We start from the raw sequence: 19,323 nt of genomic DNA, 5'->3' as shown, positions 1-19,323 counted from the left end.
TGTGTTTGGCAGAGCTGTTCTGAGAGTGAACGGAGCATATCTGTACGTGTCAGAGTGCGTCTGAAAGGGGCAGTTAGTACCAACTCCAACTGGTTTTTAAAGGGTTTTGCTGGTCTCGTGGCATGGATTTTATTTTCTGGCAGAAAAGGTGGACGATGTGCTGTAAGAGTCCCAAAATGTCATGGCTTTTTTGTATATACTCATGCTGAACATTTGGAAGAACATTTAGATTTTCATTTTTAATTTAACAAACATCAAGTTATTTTTCATAGCATTTAATCCCCCGATCTTCTAATTGAACCTGAAATCTGATTCTGGGGTCTGCTCTTACTCATCAGGTTCACATCAAGTTCACCAGTCTGCTGAGGGAATGATCTTAACTGTCCAATCGCATTTTGTCCTACTATAACAAGCCTTTGTGCCCACTGCCCATAAATTAGTTCAAGTTCACTGTAGTGCATGGTTTGACTACTTATGCATCCCACCACTCACTGCTGCTGAAAAACAACTAGTGGATGAAATAAACTCCTTTGATCGTTCACCTCTCACCTGTTGCTTCAGAATTAGGTCTTTGAATATTCCTTTCCATTATTTTGTGCTTTCCACATGTGATTGAACTGTACCATTTGGTGGTTCATATATAAAAGCATAATTTATAAACTGAAACTTTGATATTGATTTTTCTAAACAAAGTTTAAGAAGCATGTCATAAAAATACTAAAGTGAGGTTTATTACCTTAAATTTACACAGTACAGAAACCGAGTAAATGCTGTTATGTTCTACCAATGAAATACAAGAAAAACAAAGTGTGCTGGCCTAACAGAGCATCAGATTTGATGTTAGTCTTTGACAGATGTCTCCACCCCCTCTCACCTGTACTTATAAAAGCAGGCTGTACCAAATTTCAGGTTCATGTGACTGCAACCATGAATTTGATTACTCCTCCTCTGCTGCTGCTTCTCACGGGTAAGCATGAAAAAGCTTATGTACGTTATTATCAGTCGTGTTTTACACAATGACTGTATCGCTTTAAAAGTTGTTGTTGTTGTTTTTCCTTTACAAGAGATTATATATATATATAAATAGATAAATTCTCCTAATCGATTTTTTGAGTACGTCCTAACAGCTTGTGCGGTCAGTGGTGCAGTGCTGCCTAAGGCAATGTGGCATTTTGGGTTGATGATCCAGTGCGCCCAGCCCGGTGTTAACCCTCTAAGATACAACAATTACGGCTGCTATTGTGGCTTCGGAGGGAAGGGGACCCCCCGAGATGGAGTGGATGCGTAGGAATCAGACACTACACATCAGACTTGTTTTCAGTTTTTGAAATAGAAGGGAACTTGACATTGTCTCAAACATGCTCTCTCCTCCCGATCCATTTGCAGGTGCTGCCAAATTCACGATAAATGCTATGCAAATAGCAGAAAGATTCCTGGATGCGGGGATGCTGAAGACCTTCCTTACATTATTGATTTCGATTATACCTGCAATAATCAAAGAGTGACCTGCTCAGGTAACAACAAGTCTTACTAAACAGGCTTACACACACACACATTTTGGGCAAAAGAAATAGTTAAATTCTAATGTTCTGGGTTTTAAAAAATTTATTTAAATCACAAATTTCCAACTGTCCATGTATGTATGGAACCACGCCACATTTGTAATGTTTAAATGTGTTAGATGTTTAGCTATTACTGTGAAGTTGTGTATTCATGTGCTGACACAGCTCTTTCTCTGCAGCGGCCAACGATACGTGTCAAGCTGCTGTGTGCGAGTGTGATCGTGCTGCGGCTCACTGCTTTGCCCAGAATACATACAACCCAGAAAACAAGAACCTGGATCACTCAGTTTACTGTGCCAACTGATCACATCACCCACCACAGCAGAAAGATTGATTTGTCACTTTTCAATACTCACTATTTCCCATTCATAAGCACTTATAACACAGCTGACTCATTCTTTTAAGGTGTCAGTTTGAACACTGATCCACAAGTTTAACTGAAATATTTTCAACTTTTGATCCCATTACAAAATTTATTCTGCTGTCTTTAGACTGACATCAGGGTCTGGTTTCAGCAAAGCAACCGTACAACATACAATTGGCTTTTATTTCAAAAATGAGCTCAGATCTGTGGAGCCTTGTATAGAAAAGTGGTCACTGTGGAAACTGTGGAAAGTTGATTGGTTTTGATTCATTCATACAACCTCCAATTGTTGTTTATTAATGTACAAATGCCATTAATAAAGACAGCCATCATCTAAAACATAAAACTGCACAGCTGGTTCTTGATGGTCATCTAGCTTGAGCTCAGGATGAATGTGTGCACTCGTGTACTTGAAACAAATGAACCTAAATTAATGGTGTCATCTAAAGTCTTTGCCTTGACAGAGGGCAGTAATACAGAGAGCTGCTGGACTATCATTTTAATCACCCTGTCTCAAGTCTTAGTATCAGTAAGTTATGCGGGAACAGCAGGACTGATGGGACTGCGCTTTTTCTCGCCAGCACAGTGGCCAAAAGAGTCACAGCAAACTAAACCAACAGCTAACAGGAAAAAGAAATGCAGTGAGGTGTGATGGTCCTGGGTTTTCTGTTTTGGACTTTTTTTTATTCTTATTATTGAACATACCCTTTGGTTCTTAGTTTGACCAGTATTGTTTATTCCTGATGTGTATCATGTGCATCACAAGTCTTTGTTTTTTGGTTTCTTTATGGTCTCTTTTATGTTTTCTTAGCCTTCCTTTTATCCCCTTCTGTGTCAGGTTTGTGTGTTAGAGTCTGTCTTCTCTGTTTAGTTACTTCCTAGTTTTCGTCACTTGTGCTTTGTATTGACTTAGGCTACGTCCACACTAGCCCAGATAGATTTCAAAACAGCGTTTTCATCTGAAAACGCGTCCACACTGTCTTTTTCAGTCGTTTTCACAGAGTCCGAAAATGCTTACGTTCCAGCACTGCGCATGCGTGAAACGCAAGAAGATTCGACCTGCCTCATTTCTGTCTGCCGTTTATTTACTCTGCGGCTCTTTGAAACGTTACAGCAAAATGTTGAGAAAAAGCACCGAGTTTTTTTTTAAATGGACTAACAATGAGGTGGAGTTGTTGCTGCGTAAAAGTACAAAGTTGCAAAAGCGAGTGAGAGTTAAAGAATTTAAAGAAAAGCTATCTGGAGCATGTACAAACTGATATTAATCTTTAATAGGGCTGTAAAATTGAGAGCAAACAAAACAACTGCTGTAGAATGCCCTCTGCTATCTTAGTTTAATTGGTTACATGACTGCATCATATGACTAACATGCGTCATCTTTTTAGAAAGTCTGCATTTTCGCTGTCCACACTGCATTTGAATGTTTTCAAATGTATGCGTTTTCCACCAGCGAAAACGCCGCCTCAGTGTGGAGGCCAAAACGGAGAGAAAACGAGAAAACTAATGTGTTAGTGTGGACGTAGCCTCCACTTGTGTGTTTCCTTGTCTCACTTGGATGAGTGACGAAACGTTTCTCCCACAAAACACTACGTCCTGATGAACAGAATCAACTTTTGGAGATTTACTTTCCTGGATGATGCATCAAGACGTTTCCTTGTCTTGGTTTCTCTGTGTTTCCCATTGTTTCCTGGATGCATTCCCTGGGTTTCCTGTATTATTGTTCCTACTGTTTCCTTGTTATTTGCATTTCCTGGCTCCACTGTTTTTTGGATCATGTTTATCTTTGAACTATTCAGCATTAAAGGCTTGCCATATTTTTTACTTCTGTCTGCTGTGTTCTGCATTTGGCACCACAATAAAACTATCCTCATGCTACGCAGCTGATTGTGACAAAATAGGACTGGAATCTGCAATTTTAAATGTCAGCTGGTAAAAAACCCCAGAAAACTATAGTTCATAACATGACAGCATATCAAAAATGTATTTTTAAAGCAACAGGAGTTCTTTGAAATGAAGCTTCTTTGATCCTTACACATTGTGTGTCTCATTAATTAACATGACTTTGTTACTGAAACAATGCCTGTTCATCCTGCTGAATTGTATCTTGGTTAATCAAGTAAATCTGAAGACAATTTCCCCCAGCATGCTTGATGCTGGCCCTGTGAAACTTTTGTTTTGCCACAATATGCCTTGGTCTTTGAACTTATCAGCTCATTGTTGTCTTTCAGATGCTTAATCTCTTCTTGTCACCAACACTTCCATGTGACCATACCCCGCCCACTAGTTTTTGTCCCCTCCCATGCTTTGTAAGTGGTTCTTGGTCGTCTTAGCCTCTGAGTCCCACTCTCTGAATCTGTTACTAATACTCTGACACATCCTTGCAACGAACTCTCGGAACAAAGGACTTGTGTGATTTCTTAATATTATTTGAATGTGCCTTGTGCAATTCATCTTTAACATCACATTACTTTGGATTGAAGATAACTTTGGTAAATCTGTGGGGGTTTTCTGTTCAGTGCACTTTTTTGGTCTTTATTTGGAACCACCAAGACTGAAATGCTGCTGCTCTCCGTGTTTCAGAACTTTACCTAGAAACGTCTCCATGTTGTGCTGTAGTTGAAATCTGACAGAAGACACTTGCTGACTATTTACGGAGTGTCTCATTCATCTATCTGTACTCATTGCACACTTTAAGGGACAGAAGTTCAGTGACTGGTGACACAAGTTTTTTTTTATATTAACGTATTTGTTATGTTATAAAATGTCTTTTATGCCTACAAATATAATACACAGGTGTTTTCAGGGCTTCACCAAGTTGACTGAGCATCTGTACATGGAGAGAGTCATCTGAGAGGAAACACAGGTATGATCAGCGAGAGCGTTATCAGGCACCGCCTCCTGTAGAGATGATTAGCTCCAGCATGTGTGAGCATACAGCACTGTGCTTTTGTGGTGCTGTACTGGGGGTGATACATGACATGAACAACTACACAGTAAAAATCAACACATATTAGAGACAGCGTTTTATCAGTGTCCTTAACTTTTTAAATCTGATGAGTTCGAAGTATGATGAAGGATAATTGCACACTTTCATCTTCAGAAAAATGGCTGTCCGCAACACGCACGCAGAGGGTTTTCGTTTCTTATGGCTCATTAAGAGCATCCCTTGTGGGATTCTGATCAGGACTTCTGAATCCAAACTATAGACATCAGAGGAGATATATGTTCAGTCTGGCTCATCACCAACTTTTGTGACTTGAGAGAAGAAAACTGTTCTGATTAACAATGTTAACAATAGTACAAAAAGATTGGGATCCCAATCTTTTTATACTGGAACCCCCAGGATTCAGCTTCAGAACGGCACAAACTAGTCAGGCATTAATTGTCTGCTCCCAAACCAGAAACCTGGCTCCACTGGCCTAAAGACAATTTTTGCTGTGGTAAGTTCAATTATTGTGAGAAACTTTTAAAGGTGTTTTTAATCAATAAAAACACCTTTAAAGGTGTGTTTTTTTCACACCTGCATAGAGAAAAATCTAACTTTTTTTTCTCTGTAGGTGTGATTGCAAGTAGACTGAGGACTGAACACTACAAGTGTCAGCAGGTAAATCTATTAGTCTCAGTGCAGGGGTGGAGATAAATTTGCACACCTCAAACAAAGAGAAGAATATTGGGTTATGGTCTTAAGACCACTGGGACCCTACACCAGGCAGCTTGTTCAACAAACTGAGTTTAAAACTAAGCTCTGAGTCTTGTGTCCGACTTATGTCCGACTCCACCATGCAAGCAGACCTGGGCACGGTTTGCAGATCCTTTACAGAACCTGTGACATCTTTAAGTGATTCCGGTTCTGGGTCGAGCCAGTGGGACTGATTTAGGTGACTTTCAGTGAAAAAGATGTTGAAGTTCAGACTCTGACTGAATCTCAGTCTGTGAAGACATTTCAATATGAAATGTAATCAGTTTACAGTCAGACTGTCTGCAGCTGCTCTGCTTCCATTAGTGTGACCACTTATAATGGAACAAATGACTGATTATTGATCAGTGCGTAACACACAGTACACACACACTCCCTCCCTCCCTTTATTTGTCTTCCCTCCCTCTCTCTCTATTAGTATGTACCCGTATGTGCCTTAATTTCTCCCACCCTCCCTCCATCTCTATCTCCTTACTTCCTCCCTGTATTTACCCCTCACCCACTTCCTCCAATTTCTCCATCCCTATTTACCTTCATTTATTCCTCCCTCCATCCTATCCCCTCCCTGTATTTACCTCTCCCTTGATCCTCCTCCCTTGTCTCCCTTCCTTTGCTCCATATCTTCCTCATTCTCTCCTCCCTCCTACCTATACTCATGTGTTATCTCTTTCCTCCCTTCCTATATTTCTATCTTCCTCCTACTCTTTTCCCTCTTTCCTCCAATCTTTATGCCTTTTTTCCTCTGTCCTTCAGTTCCTTAATCCCTCCCTATTTCCCTTTCTTCACAGCATCTTCCCACTCTATCTTCCTACCTTCTCTCCTTTTCTCCCTCTCAGGCTCCCTCCCTTCATTTCCAATTCACTTACTAGTTTCCTATCTCCCTTTCTTCCCACCATCTATTTAATTTTAACTTTGAGTTTAAAACTTTCCCTTTCGATACTAAAGGCTCAAGCTGCTGATGGACTTGTGATGATGCAGTGAGTACTTCCAATGTGCTTATACTACTACTGCGTGTCATTAACCTTTATCTTTTATCTCCCACGCTGTGCTTTTTGTTCTGTCTCTATGCTCTCTTCCCTTTATCCTTACCCCCAAACCAGTCATGGCAAATAACGACCCTACCAGAGGTTGCTTCCTGTTGAAAGGGAGATTCCCCCCACTGTTGCCAAGTGCTTGCTCATAGGGTATCATTTGATTACTAACCCTAATACTGTAGGGTCTATATCACATACTGTACCTTGACAGCTACTGCTGTCAATTAGATTTATATGAATAAAAGTTTGAATTGAATTGATTATAAACCCTAACGAAACCCAGTCATTTAACACAGCACAGTAAAACCCGAGAATCAACCAAAAACTGAATTAAGAACTGGTTATTTAAAAGTTTCTTTGTTGATTTACTTTCTTATTTAAGTGATGGTGGATTACAACTTGTTCATTTGACTACAGTAACAATATAATTTGAAAAGTATTTTTGCACAGAACATGGCCTTCATAGCTTTTTTCCATCACAAATATTAATTTTCACGACCATCATGTTTGTATTTCATGTTTCCTTCTTTACTTGTCCAGGACTAAATGTGACACAGTTTATCATTGGAGTGACAAAATATCCCCAGTAAAACACACACACACACACACACACACACACAAATGGGGCTTTTCAAAACTTAAAATTGCCTGTAAATTGTGGTGATCCTATATAGTTGACATGAGACATCGGTAATTTTCCTAAACTTCAGTGATCAGCCTCCACAAAGCCCTGAAACTACTAGGTTGCTATTGTGATCAACTAAACCAGCCTCCTTAATTTAAAGCAGGAAGCCTTTGGTTGTTTAACCTCGTTTCAAAAGTTCAGTTTCGTTGCTGTGTCTGTAGATCACACATAGATTATAGACAGGATTCAATTCAAATCTATAAAGACCTCAAGAGGACCAACATCTCCACCCAGCTGTAAAAGTCATCGACAGTGCACATAACTCCATGAGAGTAAAGATGACAGTGTTAGTGGGATGACCCAAATCCCTTTCTGTTTCAGCTTTTCATTACTCCACCATTATACCACCACTGTTCCAACTTGAAAACTACTGCTAACTAAATAAAATACTCATAAACGCATGCCTTATCGTCTACACCAGAAGTCCCTAAAAATCTGAGGTCTGCAGCCTCTTATTACAACTTGCGGTTATGCACCAAGGCTACTGTCAGTGACATCCTGCAGTAGGAAGGCTGTAGAGCGTTTGTTTGCTTTGCAGCTGATGAAGCAGCTTCTGCAATTGGGTGACAGAGAAGAACAGCCACATTTGAGTGGAAAGATCAATGATAAGCTGACCATCATTCACTGAATTAGAAGATGGTCCATGATTGGAGGGGAGCGGAATAAATTCCTTGTATTGGCATATTACAGGAAATGATACCGCTATATGGGGATTCTAAATGCTGCATAACAGTTTGCACCTAAATATCATGTCATATTTGCTCTTTTACATTTCACATGTGCCTTTCTTTCAAGTTGACCCCAAAATTTGTTCTCCGTCAAGTGTCAAGAGCTACCAAGTTGATTAGAAATATAGAAATATAACATTCTGTAATATGTTCATGTTATTTATGTCCTTTACCTACATGTTTGTGCAACAGAAGTAAACATCTGTCATGCTTCTCTTACCTGATTTTCACTCTGCTAAACTTGTTTCTTTATGGGCACAAACAACAGGAAAAAAAAAAAAAGACTGAAAATATGTAATTGAACCATTTCCAGGTTTTGCTTTTCATCGTGTCCATTTAAAAACAATTTGATTATGTGAATCTTTACCTGGATGTAGATACAGTAGGTGCAGTGAATGCTTATGCTTAGAGTCAACATACTGTTGAGTATGTTGACTACAGCCGTTTTAGTATATTCATTTACAAATTGCATCATTCAAAAAAAAAAAAATAAAAAAATAAGAACAGCTGCACAGGTGGACACTGATGCTCATCTCATGCTGAACTAAAAATAAGTGTACTCGTGCAATTCACGACAAAAACAAGAACCTGGTTTCTAAAGCCCAGTGTGTGCACAGAATCATACAACCTCAAAAAATAAAAACCCACGCACAAACACAAAAACTCATAGCACTAATGGATTTTTGCAGTCATCATTTTTTTATGAAAATTTCATTCTATTTCTGATTTATAATGTGTCATCTGAAAAACACTGTATTTTTAGAAAAGAAAAACAAAAAACAACAGAGGAATCATATGAAATTCATTACATGTTACATTTTTTCCACCTCTTAGTGTCTTTGTGTCCATTTCCTCGTGTAAGGAGAGCCGATGCAGCTGTGCTAGCCTCCTGGTTAGTAAAACTAACATTTTTCAAGTCTCAGTTTCAGGCAATTCCAGGTCACTTCAATACAAATGTCAAAATTGAGGCTTGGCGTCAGAGTTGAACGATTACAGATCTCCCCCGTCCTCATCATTTTGGTCTCCAGCAACCACACTTGTATTAATTAATCAGGGTGAAGTTGGAATGAAGTCTTTTAAAACACCGGCCTGCTCATAACATAACACGTATTTGCAAACATTGAACATTTCAACATTTTCAAATTCTGAGATCATAGAACAGTTCAAAATCAATAACTTTACCAAATGTTTTAAACCGATATCAGGAAGATACTTTAGGTCCAGTTTCAGCAAAGCAGTCCAGATAGCAGCTGTGTACACCAACAGATCGATTTCAAAAGAGGAGGAGGGAGCGCACCTCCGTGGATTATATTGGCTTGTACAGAAGAGTGGTCACGTACTTTTTCTTGTATCGGTGTGTTGCACTGAGAACCATCACCCCGTCCTTTAAAAACAAACAGAAAGCAACCCACAATCACATGATCGCATGACATTTTGACACAGCACCGTGAGAACTGACAATCACAATCTGAACTACAGCATTAACAATTTGGGCAAAAATAAAAAATTAAAAAATAAAAAAGATCTATTCAATTTGTTACCTTGATGGAGAGGGCATACAGGTGATTTAGCATCACATGGTTAGGCTCTGGAAGCAGTGTCGGGTCACACTGTGGAAAATTCACAGCAGGATGAATCAAACGTAAAATTAAACATATGCATATAAATAATTATATAATTAAATGTATATAACAACTCAAAGCCTGGACTTACAGAAATACCAGTGTCCTTGTTGAGCAGCACTTGCAGCAGGTGAGGAGGTAAGAAAGGAGGATGTTTGAGTTTGTCATCTGGCTTGGTTACATATGCGTCCTGTAGGTAGGGGCCAGGAGGAGAACTGGACAAGTCTGGGAAAGAGTGATCAAATGTAAACAAATAAATAACTTCGCCTTAATAAAGCTTTACAGAGATACAGCAGACAGAATTATTCAAGGACCCTTTGTAAACAAACACCAGTGAAAACAAACAAAAAAACAATATGCAATATTGAAATAAAAACCAGACTCCTCCAAAATGCTGCAGCTGCACTCTGCATATTTTAGCTGTTTCGGCGCATGTAGACCATCATTTTCTGGGACAATCGATTCAAAGGCTTTTCCATCAATAATCTTTATTAATCAGGCAGCATAAAGTTTGGACTCGATTCCAATCATTCATCTACAGTCAGCAGCCACATTATTGGGTAAAAACTTCTAGTACCCCTGTTGCCTGCATAATTGCTGTAATTCTTTGCTGCATAGACTCAACAAGGTGCCGAAACATTCCTCAGATTTAGTATATTAATTTGATATTGATATGACATCATCACAGTTGCTGTAGATTTGACAGCTGCACACTCATGATATGAATTCTTGTGTTGCACCACATCCCAAAGTCCTCTTTGGACTGACAATGGCCATTTGAGAGCAGTGAACCAACCGTCATGTTAAAAAACAAAACAAACAAAAACCAGTTTGAGATAACCCGAGTCATCTCAAACATCAGCAATATTCAGGGTAGACTGGTGTTGCTCACGCTAATACACCATCAGCAGCCTGAACTGATACGAGGATTATGTTGTTTACATAGTCGGGAGCCCACAGAAATTATAGCTTCAGTTTCCTGTTCTTAGCTCGGTGTGGTCTTCTGCTGCTGTAGTCCATCTGACTTCACATCAATAAGGCATTTTCTCCCAGAGAAAAGCCGCTCACTGGATATTTTGTCCCACCCACTCCATTAGCTAGAGACACTACAGATGGTTTTGTGGGGGGAAAAAAAAAAATCCCAGCAGATCAGCCATTTCTAGAATACTCAGACCAGTGTGCGGCCAACAACCACGCCAAAGTCACTTAAAATCACTTTTATTCTCCATTCTGCATTTTTGTTTGAACTTCAGCTTCATGCCCAAATGTACCATGTCGTTACCATGTGACTGATATTTGTGTTAACAACAGGCTGAATGGGTGTACCTACGTAACAAGCTGGCTGCTAAGGGTACAATCATCAAAGCAATAATCAGCCAAATATCCAAAATTGTGAGCATACAAATCAATATGGCCCAAGTCTGAACATGCTTTGGAGTTACAGAACCACCTCAAAGTTTTTGAGTTACAAATTAACAAGTTTCCATACCCGAGACGTCAGCCGAGTCCTGAGAGTCAATCCTGAGGGCATCAAAGACTTCAAAGTCTGTTGTTTTCACCTGTATGACATTATTGACTGTTCCAGTTTTAGACGTTACCACGGCCTGTGTGAGAGCATAAAAAAATTAAAACATTTTAAAAAGGTAATGATACACACTTCTAAGTGTAAACCACTAATAAGAGTAAACTAGTGACCCCAAAATGTAAAACCTCCACTCACCCCAGCCGGATCCAAGATCCACTGACCATCCACACAGAACTTGTATTGGTGCTCTCCCTCAGGCAAGTCCACAATAGCCACAAAGTTATTCCGACTGGGTTTGAGAAACAACCGCTTGTTACTTTTTAATAAGTTTAAACAGTGAAGCATCTCTGAGGCTGCTTTCCCCTGACTCAAACTACCTTTTGTTGAGTGGGATCTTGGTAGACCAGTTGTTAAAAGAGCCGGACACAAAGACGTCTTTCGCTGCACCCGCCCATCTGAACACAGTCGGTCTGGCCTGCGCTAGATTTTTAGCGTCGCTCTCCAGGTCCTGCTGCCAGGCCAGAAACTCCTGTAACTCCTGTGGAGACTGAGAAGCATGATATCACTGCATTACTGCCCTGTTAGCAAGAGCGCCTGTAGTCTTTCTCCAGACTGAATGGCAAACTTAGAAAAACACTAAAGGATACAGAAAAGTGCTTTTTGTATGTGTAACCTCTAAAACATAGCTTTAGCTTATGATGCTCTTTGATGTTACTCTCCAATTAGATACAAAAAGACTTAATTCACCTTTATCAGGAATTTGACATTGATAAAACAAACTGTTGGACAAATCTTTGTTTTAACATTTGACTTGTGTACACATCACTAACAGAATATATAGCCTTCCTTACATCCATTACACACAGTTTGCACATCCTGAACAGACCACATTTGACCATTTTGACACATTACTGACACTTTGCACCAACTATTTTACAAGACACTAAGCTCTTTGGATTGCTCTCCCTCCTCCGAGGTAGTGTCAACATGTTGCCTCAGCATTAATTAAACTGGTTATCCTGCCTCTTGTTCTCCATTACACTGCACTCTGATCAGTCGTAAAAATAAAAGCTTCTGGTTAATAATTCTAGTTTAGGCCCCTCTTTTACCTCTTTAAAACCATATATAAGAGGTATTGATCCAATTTTATTTATATAGTGTCAATTCACAACAACAGCTACCTGTTACAAGGTGCTTTATATCATCAGGTAAGGAGCATACAATAGAGAGAATATCCCAGCAATCACACAATCCTGCTCTGAGCGAGCACTTGGTGACATAACTCCCTTTTAACAGGAAGAAGCCTCAAACGGAACAGCCAGGCTCAGGGACTGGCCGCCATCCACGGCGACCAGTTGTGGTTGGGGGGGAAATTGGTTAATTGTACAATAATTGGTACCAACTCATTTAACAACAAATTTACTTCCAAAAGCCTGCATGTCACTTGCTATCCAGTGCAATGGGACAGAACAGAAAGCTTTATTTAAGAGTTCATGGTGTAAACTTGCTCTAATACCTTTTGATCTTCTCTCTGGTAAAGGTCTGCATCATCTGCGCTGTCCATCATGATGTTAGAACGAGCCTCCTTCCCTCCATGATGTCCCTCTCTGTACGACCTCTCACCATGACTTCCACTGGATCGGTCACTGCTGCTGTTCCCCATCCTGATGGCTTCACACACTGCAAGAGACAACGCATCAAGTCAGCAGAGTCTACCGGGAGCCCCGCAGTGGTCCCTACAATGACCACCAGGGGCCCTTCGCGATACAATTCACGTATCCACTAATAACAACAGCAGCAGCAATGATTGCCAGCTAACAACTACAAATAACCCTCCCAGTGGCGCCTCAGCTTCCTGCAGGATGAGCACCTTGGTCGGGGTGTTTTTATTCTTGTGTCCTTATCGTTGCTTTTTCCGTCTCCTGAAAGTTTTCCTCTGCCTGTAAACAGCAGAGCCGAGCGGCGTCCTCCGTCCCCGCGGACTAATACAAAACAGCAGTCAAGTTTTCTCCTGGCCCTTCTTTCTTTCGTTTTTTACCTTCCGCTGCCCTGATTTTAGTTTTATTCCGCCTTAGTCAGCCGTACTCTGATGACTTTCGCCGTTGAGCGGAAACTTCAGCGTCTGGCGTTGAAGGCCTGTTGAAAACACACCTCTTCCGCCTCCTGTGCTCGTTTTCAAAGGCAGTTTAACTGTTTGCTGCCCTGTCGTCACTGACAAGACCTTCTCGTTTACTGCGGCGGACTCATCTTTTTATATGTCGTGTCCCGCGGCTTCTTGAAATCATTGAAATGCCCAAAGAAAAAGAGACTTGGACGTTATCATCCGCGTTCAAGTACGATTTTTTTTTTTAAATATAGTCACAGTTTTTAAGGTTTTAAAGGTTTCGAATGCATTTAGAAGAAAATGCAAACATAGTGTATGTATTAAAACTGAATTTTTTGGACTCGAACTATATGTGCCTATTTCCACTTTTCTGCATGTTTTATCGTCAGTTCAGTTTTATTCATATAGTGCCAAACAGTCACCCCAAGGCGCTTATATCAGAAACTAATACGGAGAAATCCAAAACCATAAAAATAAAAAAAAACCTCTATTAGCAAACACTTGGTGACAGTGGGGAGAAAAAAACGCTTTAATCAGGAAGAAACCTCCAGCAGGGAGGGACAGAGCTCTGCCATGGCCGGTTGAGGCGAACGGGACGGAAACAGGACAAAAGACACACTGTGGGAGAGATTAATAATAAATATTGATTAATTGCGGAGACACAGAGCTTGAAAAGAGGTGAGTGAAGATTAAATACTCAGTACATCATGGGATGTACCAGCAGCCTTGGGCAATTGCAACGTAACTGAGAGGGTTCAGAGTCACCTGATCCAGCCCTAACTCTAAACTTTATCAAAAAGGAAAGTTTTAAGCCAATCTTAAAAGTAGAGAGGGTGTTTGTCTCCTGAATCCAAAGTGGGAGCTGATTCCACAGACCAGGAGGCTGGAAACTGAAGGCTCTGCCTCCCAGTCTACTTTTAAATACCCATAGGAGCCACAGGTAAGCCCACAGTCTTGGGGCAAATTGTTCTTTTGGAGTGATACAGTAAAGATGGGTTCTAATGATTCAATACCTTATATGTGGCGAAAAGGATTTAAAATTTAATTCTGGATTTAGTTATACAGGAAAAAAATTGTAAATAGAGTCAAATTTTGTTAATTTGCATGTTTATAACTGCTAACATCCTGCCAGGAAGTGGAGATTAAAATTATTTATATGGTTAAATATCGAATTTTTAAATGATGGATCTAAGTGCTCATGTTAATTAATGTGCATTATCCCTGCTAAATAAAAGAATTATCGCCTGTTCTTTACTGACGTACTGCCAGCTTTTCTGTGTTACGATCACAGATCCATAGGTTTCTGCAGCTCAGCACTCACATCTGATTCTTCTGAGACATTCTCACACCTCTCCAGTTTCATGTAATCCATATATCCGGGTGTTACTGTATGCACTCAAAATAAAAACAACACAGGGTCATCAGTTTTTAATAAAATTCATCTCTTTTTTTCTGTCTGGATTAGCAGAGAGAGAACTACTGTACATGTAAATACAATTGACAGCATGCATTTTAACGTGTATCAGTTTGTTCCCTGAAGCAATATGATGTCCTGTTTTTAATGCAATTCCAAAAAATGAATATTTGATAGATGTTTTGAAAAGAATCCAAATGTAGCATAATACATTTAAACATCCTGACATTTTATTTGAAATAAAATTCAGTGGGTCACAATGTTACAGTTTTAAGATTCAAAAAGAAAATCTTAAACAAAAGCATTAACATTAGCAGTCGTTTCCACAGTGGTCATTTTTATTTTAGACTGTGTTGGAGAAAAAAAAAATCAGCAGCTTATTGTATTTCCAGGGATATTCTCTATAAAATTTCAGTGCTTCATGTGCAAACAGATTACTTTCCAGTGTTGCAGCATTGGAAACTTGGTCCAAAGCACAAAAATCAAAATCATTCAAAAGATTTTAGCTATGGTTCATTTTCACCAGCCAAGGTTTACAATTAGAGATGTAGTTCCTTCTTTTCTCTCTTGGGGATTTATATGGATTTGGAAAAGGGACTTCAAAGGGAAAACCAAGTCGAGATGACCTTCTTCCAGTGCTGTACAGAGTTTACGATCAGCCGAGAAGCATGGCACTCATGTTTTATGAGGTTCTGCCGATGGAAAATGCCAAAATCAGAGGTTAACACAGATCACAATGAAAACCTCTTCATTAAGATACTTCTGGGTTCACGGCAATGTGCCAGCAGTTTCACTACTATAAGCTGGTGATTAGACTTTTATTTTCTTTTTAATTAGCACAGTGATTAAACTGTAAAAATTGCATGCTGTATTTTTAGCCCTGTAATAGCGTTAATGTAACCTCTCAGATTACAACTACTCATACACGTAGTCAACAGCTTGCAGCAGGTGTCAAAGAAGGTGAAATGAGGCCAAAAGGCAAAGTGGACTGAGTATTGTGAAATTAACCTACTATAGTGTGGCAATATTGTCGCCAGATCATAATCATACTATTGATTGTAAGGAGATCACATGAGTTGAGTCCCTGTTTGAAATATACATTTTGGTATAGGTTTAAGCTTTGCCATCAGCACTTCTAAACTCGTTTTTATTCTGCATGACAGGAAATATGAATATTGTGTCATTTCTATTTTGTGTAATTGGCCATGTTATCAAGCAGATGTTATCTGATAGCGGTTCATAATTTAGCCCTTTAGTTAAAAAAAACCCTGCTCACTGGTAGTACAGCAAAGGCTCCTCTTTTACCTTACATTCACATAGCCTGTGAAAATGCAATTGCAATATCATTTACATAATAGCTTCAGCCAGGATGTATGGTACATTAAAATTAGGTCCACCAGATCTTTTAAAAACCTCCAAAGCTGCTGATGACAGAAGCCAAACAGAGCTCCTTTCCACCACATGGTGCTCATCTCGCCATAACAGTTCCACCTTTTCGCCTCTTCCATCTCTTCTTTCCCCTCAAGAGGTCACACCCCATGCTGTAATGGAAAAAAAACAGATTGCTGAAATGTCTTGCTCTTTCCTTTTTATACACCTCTTATATCTGGTGCATTCATACCGTGGTAAAGTGTATAATGATGTACGCAGTGATGATGACAGCACCGATGACAAACGAGGCAATCCCCAAGTGGAGAGCTTTCCGACCCAGCCGTCTGGAGCCATCATAGTCCTCGTGGGTATAGCTCTTCTGGGCCTTTGGGACAATTACGGACATTACCGTACATGCTCACACTGTGTGTGTAATGTTTTGTGGGCAAATGTGCTGTGAGGAAAAGACTAGTTCCACTTTCCCAATAATAATAATCCTCATAGTGACACACAGCACGTGGCTTTCATGGGAATCTGCACCGAACATTTAGGAAATGATTATTTGTGCGTTACATCTGCACCTGCCTCTCATGTTGTCTCTAATTCATATTTGTATTGTAGCCAATGTCCTAAGCAGTGGTAACCACACGTTGCTAAGCCTGCATGCCTCATCTTATTACTCACGGCTACAGCAATGCAGCAGCTGCTGTTGGCACTCACGCCGTCTCATCTGACAACTCAAAGACTTGACATCAGTCTAAATGCATCTTTGCTATCTATTCTTCAACTTTGTTCAACTTTGTGCCACCCTGGCTGGTAATGGATGTTCTTTCCTGAGCTTTATCCACATGCTGGTCTGATAGCATCGTTGTATGGAGCATTACTGTAAGCAGTCCAGGGTGTGGTTGGATGCTTGGAAAGAAACAGGAGGTATATTTGATCTTAGCAAACATCAGCAGAAGCGTTAATGTTAGGCCACTCAGAAACGTTAAGTGGGTTGGAATAACTTTACACAGTAAAGATGCAAATTTCTCACTTGACTTATGTTTGCTCCATATTTAATAACTATTGCAATCACCCCACGTGGTCTGTAGAGTTTTTCCCAGCAGTGGTACTTTTACCTATAAAATATGCATTTATGCAGGATAACATATGCTTTGATTTTTTTTTACATTTATTTGTTTTTTTGTTTTTGTTTTTTTAATGCCAGCATACCTCTTAAAAACATTACGCATTCTAACCCACAGCTATTCATTAAACTAAAAAAAAGACAGGATTCAGAAACCTCACATTTCCAACTTCGAGCAACTTACCAGGACAGAGAAAACCAGCGCCACAATATTGATGGGCCACGCAGGACAGAAACAGGTGAACATGGTGAGCCAGAGGTAGCTCCTCATAGGGGGAGTCTCCCGAGCCTCCTCGTTCTTCACAAAGTCAGAGCTCCCATCCAGCGAGGGCTTGGTGTTCATGACTGGCTTCAACACCCGCCGAGACAGTAGAAAGCAGAGAGGCGAAACAACAGCACTGAGACACTGGGAGACACTGGGAGGCTGGAGGTGGAAGCAGGGGAGGGGAGGCAGTGGAGCAGCGATGATGGAAGATAGAAATCAGCCAGCAGAGATTATGAGAGAGATGCAGAGGAACAGAGGCAAGAAGCCTGAGCAGATACATTTATAATGTTTTACTTCAGACTTGTAATCATGCATTTTTTTTTTGTAATCAATTATTTATTATCGCCTATATAAAAGGAGGAAGTGAAAAAAGGAAGAGAAGGTACCATCAGCTTAGTCTCAAAAGTGACAGAGCAAAATATGACACAAAAAGGTCCACCCTACCCTTTTTCCTCCAACCTCATGTACCCCCATACTCAGAACCCAGATGGTATACGTTAATGCGGTCAGAGAGAGAGTATATCAAAAAAGGAACACATAATGGATACATAAATAAAACATTAATTTTTAATAAACACATTAAAACTCTGCATGCCTCTGTGCTCCATCCCCTACTGCTCATGTATCGTGTACAGGCATGAAATAAAAAAGCTCAACAAGGAAAACAGACTTAAAACAATACATATATATTTCAACTAATTTATCTAGTAGCCTATTACATTCATAGGAATGTGTTAAATGTAATTTATTATTATTGATGGCAATGAAATGCACATTTAAAGCAATAATAAAAATAGCACTGTGCCTTGAGCCAACCCTCATTTCTTTACATTTTGTTTCCAGACCTTCTTAAGATGATCTTTTTCCCAGGTTTTCTCAAGGTTTATTTGGACATTGGCTACTTTTTCAGTCTAGTCCTTGTACCTGACCATTGTCGAAGGAATGCTTTTGTAACCCACTTACCACTGACCCAGCAATCGTCCAAACACAGAAAAGGCACCTTTCTCAAGGGATGAACCAGTGTTCTTTCTACACGAACAGCTTCTTTGTTACTAGACGCCAGGTTAAAAAAATACATAATTTCTTTAGTCAAGTCTACGAAAAATGCCAAATACAACACAGTTTGAGTTATAAAATAGTATTTTCACCAACAAGGTGATTCCCAAAAAGCTTGGGTATATCTCAGCATGGTGTGCAGTGTGTCCTTAAAAAATTCAGCGGAAAGTGGTTAAGTGGAGGATAAAATTCTTGTCACTGATGGATTCTCCTTCTCAGAGCCCGGACCTCAACATTATTGAAGCAGCGTGGGATTGTCTTGACAGAGAACAGAACAAACAGCAGAAGAGCTTTGAATGTCCTCCAAGAAGCCTGGACAACTATTCCTGAAGACTACTTCAAGAAACTATATTTATTAGTTTCAGGTTGGCCATTCTTGTATTTTGCTCGTTTGTGTTGTTGTGTTTGCACATCTCTGTTGCTTGTGGGGCTCGCACACAAGAATTTCACTCGCATGTGCTGTGCCAGTGTGCCTGCACATGTGATGTGACAATAAAAAGTGATTTGATTTGATTTGATTTGAAATTAGAAGACATCTGCCTCAGATAGTTTAGACTGTGTTGAAGAATAAAGGTAGTCATACCAAATATTCATTTTTAAGCTTGTTGGGATCCTACAAACTCCGTTTATGTACTTTTGTTCCTTTTATGTTTGCACATTTCAATACATCACTGCATCTAATTCTTACATTCCTAATAACATATAAAGAAATGTGTGGCTCAAGACTTTTGCACAATGCTGTTTTTATGGATTTTGTGCAAATTTAA

At 39.7% G+C, this 19,323-nt stretch overlaps 3 protein-coding genes across 4 annotated transcripts; 1 reads left to right on the top strand and 2 right to left on the bottom strand.

Moving 5' to 3' along the window:
* The first annotated feature begins 927 nt into the window (after positions 1-927).
* Positions 928-2,582, top strand: LOC146620717 (phospholipase A2, minor isoenzyme-like). Of its 2 annotated transcripts, none has more exons than XM_085367809.1 (4): positions 928-967; positions 1,128-1,284; positions 1,387-1,514; positions 1,742-2,582. In XM_085367809.1, the coding sequence occupies exons 1-4, from the start codon at positions 928-930 to the stop codon at positions 1,864-1,866; spliced, it is 450 nt and encodes a 149-aa protein (XP_085223935.1). In that variant the 3' UTR covers positions 1,867-2,582. The 2 variants fall into 2 exon arrangements, with proteins under 2 accessions (XP_085223935.1, XP_085223937.1); XM_085367811.1 differs by having other exon boundaries at positions 1,115-1,284.
* A 6,179-nt stretch (positions 2,583-8,761) lies between these two features.
* On the bottom strand, positions 8,762-13,347 carry prkab1b (protein kinase, AMP-activated, beta 1 non-catalytic subunit, b). The gene is made up of 8 exons (XM_085367808.1): positions 13,040-13,347; positions 12,734-12,897; positions 11,595-11,764; positions 11,413-11,506; positions 11,182-11,296; positions 9,784-9,917; positions 9,612-9,680; positions 8,762-9,454 (listed from the first exon to the last, which is right to left on the bottom strand). Coding segments are annotated over exons 1-8 (825 nt in total). The 5' UTR covers positions 13,041-13,347; the 3' UTR covers positions 8,762-9,376.
* Positions 13,348-16,132: 2,785 nt separating this feature from the next.
* LOC146620715 (transmembrane protein 233-like) lies at positions 16,133-17,578 on the bottom strand. Its single transcript, XM_085367807.1, has 3 exons — positions 17,420-17,578; positions 16,357-16,491; positions 16,133-16,276 (listed from the first exon to the last, which is right to left on the bottom strand). Exons 1-3 carry the CDS (start codon positions 17,576-17,578, stop codon positions 16,265-16,267), a joined length of 306 nt encoding a protein of 101 aa, XP_085223933.1. The 3' UTR covers positions 16,133-16,264.
* Positions 17,579-19,323: the final 1,745 nt, after the last annotated feature.

The sequence above is a fragment of the Diplotaxodon limnothrissa genome, linkage group LG12 (assembly GCF_057381915.1).
Source record: "Diplotaxodon limnothrissa isolate DT_005_m linkage group LG12, D_limnothrissa_male_GT1.1, whole genome shotgun sequence".
NCBI lineage: Eukaryota > Metazoa > Chordata > Actinopteri > Cichliformes > Cichlidae > Diplotaxodon > Diplotaxodon limnothrissa.
This window is presented reverse-complemented; position numbering and strand designations above follow the sequence as displayed.

Excerpts from the sequence above, each read along its gene's own strand:
- LOC146620715 (XM_085367807.1), bottom strand. The coding sequence starts at position 17,578 with ATGAACACCAAGCCCTCGCTGGATGGGAGCTCTGACTTTGTGAAGAAC. Across the intron at positions 16,492-17,419 it reads CGCTGGTTTTCTCTGTCCTG|GCCCAGAAGAGCTATACCCA; the intron begins GTAAGTTGCTCG and ends ATTGTCCCAAAG.
- LOC146620717 (XM_085367809.1), top strand. The coding sequence starts at position 928 with ATGAATTTGATTACTCCTCCTCTGCTGCTGCTTCTCACGG. Across the intron at positions 968-1,127 it reads TCTGCTGCTGCTTCTCACGG|CTTGTGCGGTCAGTGGTGCA; the intron begins GTAAGCATGAAA and ends ACGTCCTAACAG. Across the intron at positions 1,515-1,741 it reads TCAAAGAGTGACCTGCTCAG|CGGCCAACGATACGTGTCAA; the intron begins GTAACAACAAGT and ends CTTTCTCTGCAG.
- prkab1b (XM_085367808.1), bottom strand. Across the intron at positions 11,765-12,733 it reads ACCAGAGAGAAGATCAAAAG|TCTCCACAGGAGTTACAGGA; the intron begins GTATTAGAGCAA and ends CATGCTTCTCAG. Across the intron at positions 9,681-9,783 it reads ACAAGGACACTGGTATTTCT|TGTGACCCGACACTGCTTCC; the intron begins GTAAGTCCAGGC and ends AATTTTCCACAG.